We start from the raw sequence: 4,052 nt of genomic DNA on the forward strand, positions 1-4,052 counted from the left end.
GCGTGTGACACAACATATTTATTTGTATGTGGTGCTGAGGATCGAACCCAGAGCTGCGCGCATGCCAGAGGAGCGCACTACCGCTTGAGCCACATCCCCAGCCCCTCCTTTTCTTTTTTCTTTTTTTTTTCTGTGCTAGGAGTTGAACCCAGGGCCTCATGTATGCTAGGCAAGTGCTCTGCCTACCACTGAGCTATGTCCCTAGATTCCTCTCTCTTTTTTAATTTTGAAATTAAAATTTTTCATATTGCCAAATTTGTTGATACCTTTGTTTGGAATATCTTCTGCTATTTTTAAATTTCAATTCCTTTCCTTTCCCTATCCAGAGGTCAGAGATTCACTTTTTTGTTGTTGTTGAATAGTTTTTTTTTTCATTAAACATTTTTAGAAAATTAAATTTTTAACTCTGTATCCATTTAGAGCTTACTTCCTTGTATATTTTAGCCAATTTGTATGATATCTTAATACATTAGGAATATTTTTGCTTTCCCTGTCAAAATTATCACAGCTTTTTATTTGTTGTTTAAATCTACCTTATTTTGATTTTTGACATGTAGAAATGTTACAATATTTGTAGTTAAATATATTAATCTTTAATGACTCTTCTCCCTTGCTTTTAAATTTCAAAGACCTCTCCTATACTGGGAGTGATAGCACATGCCTATAATCCCAGCAATTTAAGAGGTAGGCTGAGGCAGGAGGATCACAAGTTCCAGGCCAGCCTGGGTAACTTAGTGAGACCCTGTCTTGAAATTAAAAATCTGAGGATGTATCTCAATCGTACAGTACCTCTGGGTTGAATGCCCAGTATTATAAAAACAACAAACCAAAAAAAAATCCTCCTCTAGCTGGACATTTAATAAGCATACACTTACACTTTCTTTTTAATTTTCCTCTCCTTCCTCCTCCCTCTCTCTTTCTCTCTCTCCTTTTTTTCCTTTTCCCTCTTCCTAAGGATTTGCTTAAAGGCCAGCCTTAAGTAACACAGAACCACTAGGACTACTAGGCTAGCCCCAAATCACTTTGGCCTCTTTGAGGGGTCTTACAGACCAAGAAAAATGTGGGGGTGGGGTGGGTTTCTCTATAACACAACCCCCTCCCTTTCCCTTCTACACAGAAAGCAGTTCAGAGTTGAGCTTCTGAATATCTGACAATTCATTCACTGCTGAAGTGAAAGGTGGCCTTGAGGTATTTGGTATATAAATTTAGCCGTTTCTACAGAGAGAATGAAAAAAAATATATGGCTCGATGCTGATCAGATGCTGCTTGTTTCTCCTTACACCATGGGGTTCTGTTCTATGTCATTTCCTTTGAAGTCAGTGGGAGCTCTGTGCAGGACAGCAACACAGCAACACGAACACCGGCCTCTATACATGAAGGTGAGAACTGCCATTACGATAAACTATTGGGCAATGTGGCGGAGGGAACATTGGTTTAACACACTTGGTGGCTACCCTGCAGATCCCACTGTCTGTGAGAGCTTTGTTCAACTGAAGCAAACAAGAACTTTTTGAATCTTGACATACAAGGGTTCATTCAGCAGAGCATCCTCTCTTATGAGAGGAGGCACAGTGCTGGGCAGACATTGCAGTTTTTAGCCAGCACACTGAGGGCATTTCTCTCACATTCTCTCCATCTGTAAAGAGTCTGTTTTCAAGACCCCAAAATGATTTTCTATAGATTGTGAAGATGTATAAATATTTTTATGGGTTTGTACTTACAGAGAAAGGAGGGCAAACTGCAATCATACAAAAATAACCAGGCCTTTTCAATATGGAAAGAGGTCATTCTTTGCAGATTTTTTTTTTTTTTCCTGAGGGGGTTACTTGGTGAAAAGCAGAGTTTGTGATAGAAACAATGAGAAAAACTTTAACCCCAAGAATGTATCTGAAATGGGGCTGGGGATGTGGCTCAGGCGGTATCGTGCTCTCCTGGCATGCGTGTGGCCCGGGTTGGATCCTCAGCTCCACATACAAACAAAGATGTTGTGTCCGCCAAAAACTAAAAAATAAATGTTAAAAAATTCTCTCTGTCTCTCTCTCTCCCTCTCTCTTAAAAAAAAAAAAATGTATCTGAAATGAAGAATCATGTACATTTGCTTTCTATCTCAGGAACATTAGTTTGTTCATTATCTACAGACTTTTCTCCTCTCTCCCCTGTCACAATTGACTTCTGTGTCATTTATTAGAATCCCCAATCAAAGGATGGTTTCAGTTATTATTCTGCAAACATTGGCATGAGTAGAGGTCAAAGAGAAAATTTCCCAAAGTGATTTTTGTCCACCTACCCCATCCTCTCACTTGAAGTTTTTTTTTTTTTTAATTTTTTTTAATACTTATTTTTTAGTTGTAGTTGGACACAATATCTTTATTTTATTTACTTATTTTATGTGGTGCTGAGGATCGAACCCAGGGCCTCACACTTGCTAGGTGAGCGCTCTACCGCTGAGCCACAATCCCAGCCCCTCACTTGAAGTTTTTGATTCCTTCATTCTGCTCCTGTCCCCAGGCTTTTGCTTAAGCTGTACCACACACTCAGCTTTAAGGTCCCTCCCTTGCAAGCACCCCTTCCAGGGTAATGCCCCAACATTTTGTACTTGTGATTTATTCTGCCGGACAGCATTGGAATGGAACAGACATTTTCAACTTAAAATGTTGAATTCTTTTTTAGAAAACCTGTAACCACAGGTTACTGTAAAGACAATATTTAAATCTGCCAGACTGGATGAGATCCCCAAGGGAGGAAATGTAGATGGAGGAGAAGAGCAAGAACAGAATTCTAGAGCACTCCAAATTTAAGATATTAAGGAAAAGAGGAGAAAACCAGAAAAACATTTCTTGGAAATCACTTTGTAACAGCAAATAAGGAGCAGCATCATTCTTTGAAATAATAGTTATAATATAATATTTATAAACTTTTCTGGTGTATAAACAGTCCTTAATTTATTCAAGCAGTTCTCTATTAATAACTTCTGGTTTTTCTTTTCTTTCTTTCTTTATTTTTTTTGGTGATACTAGGAACTGAACTCATGGCCTTCAGCACATTCGAAAATGCAGGCAGGTACTCTATCACTGAGCCACATCCTTCAGTGATGCTATATTACTCAGGCTGACCTCAAACTTGCATTCTTCCTGCTTCAGCCTCCCAAATTGCTGGATTACCCAACTTTAATAGTTTCTCATTGTGGATGTGTAACCGACGTGATTCTGCAATCTGCATTTGGGGTAAAATTGGGGGTTCATAACCCACTTCAATCTAATGTATGAAATATGATATGTCAAGAGCTTTGTAATGTTGTGAACAACCAATAAAAAAAAAATAGTTTCTCAATTGGTGCTCCTCCCCTCAGTTTATCCTTATGTCAATTCATAATTCATTTCATATATTGTTCAGGTTAACCTTGGATTAATCTTAGTCATTTGTGCCTGGATGAAAAGCAAAAAAATTGAATAAAATTGGATAAGTATAGTATATTTCATTTCTATGATGACATATGATATAGTTATTAAAAATCATGTTGAGGAATAATGTTGACTGAATAGGACAATCCAATTTATCCACATACAACATACACACACACACACAAAAAAAAAACTGGAAAAAATGCTATATGTTTATCCATCAAAAGTTTAAATATTTCTGGATGAGGGTTTCCAAGTGATTATTATGTTTGTTTTGATCTGTGTTTTGCATTAAAAAAAAAAGCATTTTTAAAAGCATATTTTATTTTTTTGTTTGTGGTGCTGGGATCAAACCCAGGGCCCCATTCTTCAAAAAACATTCTTTAATTGTGTTGCTTTACAATCAGGAAACCAGTTTTGATTTTTTTTAATTGATTAAAAGTATAATTTTTAAAGATCTTAATTTAGTAGTCAAGACCCTTCTGATTACATAACCAACCTACTTACTCAAAGTTTTCTCCTACTTGACACAAACTCTTTGTTTCAATTAAATGAATCTGATCTGATCTGCTCAAGGTCTCCTAAATATACTCTATACATCTAGACTTTTTTGAAGGCTGGGATCCTTTTATATCCCACTTTTCCTATAAT

General features: G+C 37.0%; 1 protein-coding gene across 3 annotated transcripts in view; it reads left to right on the forward strand.

Moving 5' to 3' along the window:
- The window catches only part of YEATS4 (YEATS domain containing 4), a 108,544-nt gene extending 105,312 nt beyond the window's left edge, over positions 1 to 3,232 (forward strand). The window contains exons 7-8 of one of the 3 annotated variants that reach the window (XM_081311813.1): positions 1,317 to 1,379; positions 3,018 to 3,232. In XM_081311813.1, coding sequence (XP_081167939.1) covers positions 1,317 to 1,379; positions 3,018 to 3,092 — 138 coding nt within the window. In that variant the 3' untranslated portion in view covers positions 3,093 to 3,232. The remainder of the gene's footprint in view (positions 1 to 1,316; positions 1,380 to 3,017) is intronic. The other 2 variants (XM_081311809.1, XM_081311811.1) reach the window with 2 other exon arrangements.
- The last annotated feature ends 820 nt before the right edge of the window (positions 3,233 to 4,052 follow it).

This window comes from Spermophilus citellus (assembly GCF_964194105.1).
Source record: "Spermophilus citellus genome assembly, chromosome: 10".
Classification (NCBI taxonomy): domain Eukaryota; kingdom Metazoa; phylum Chordata; class Mammalia; order Rodentia; family Sciuridae; genus Spermophilus; species Spermophilus citellus.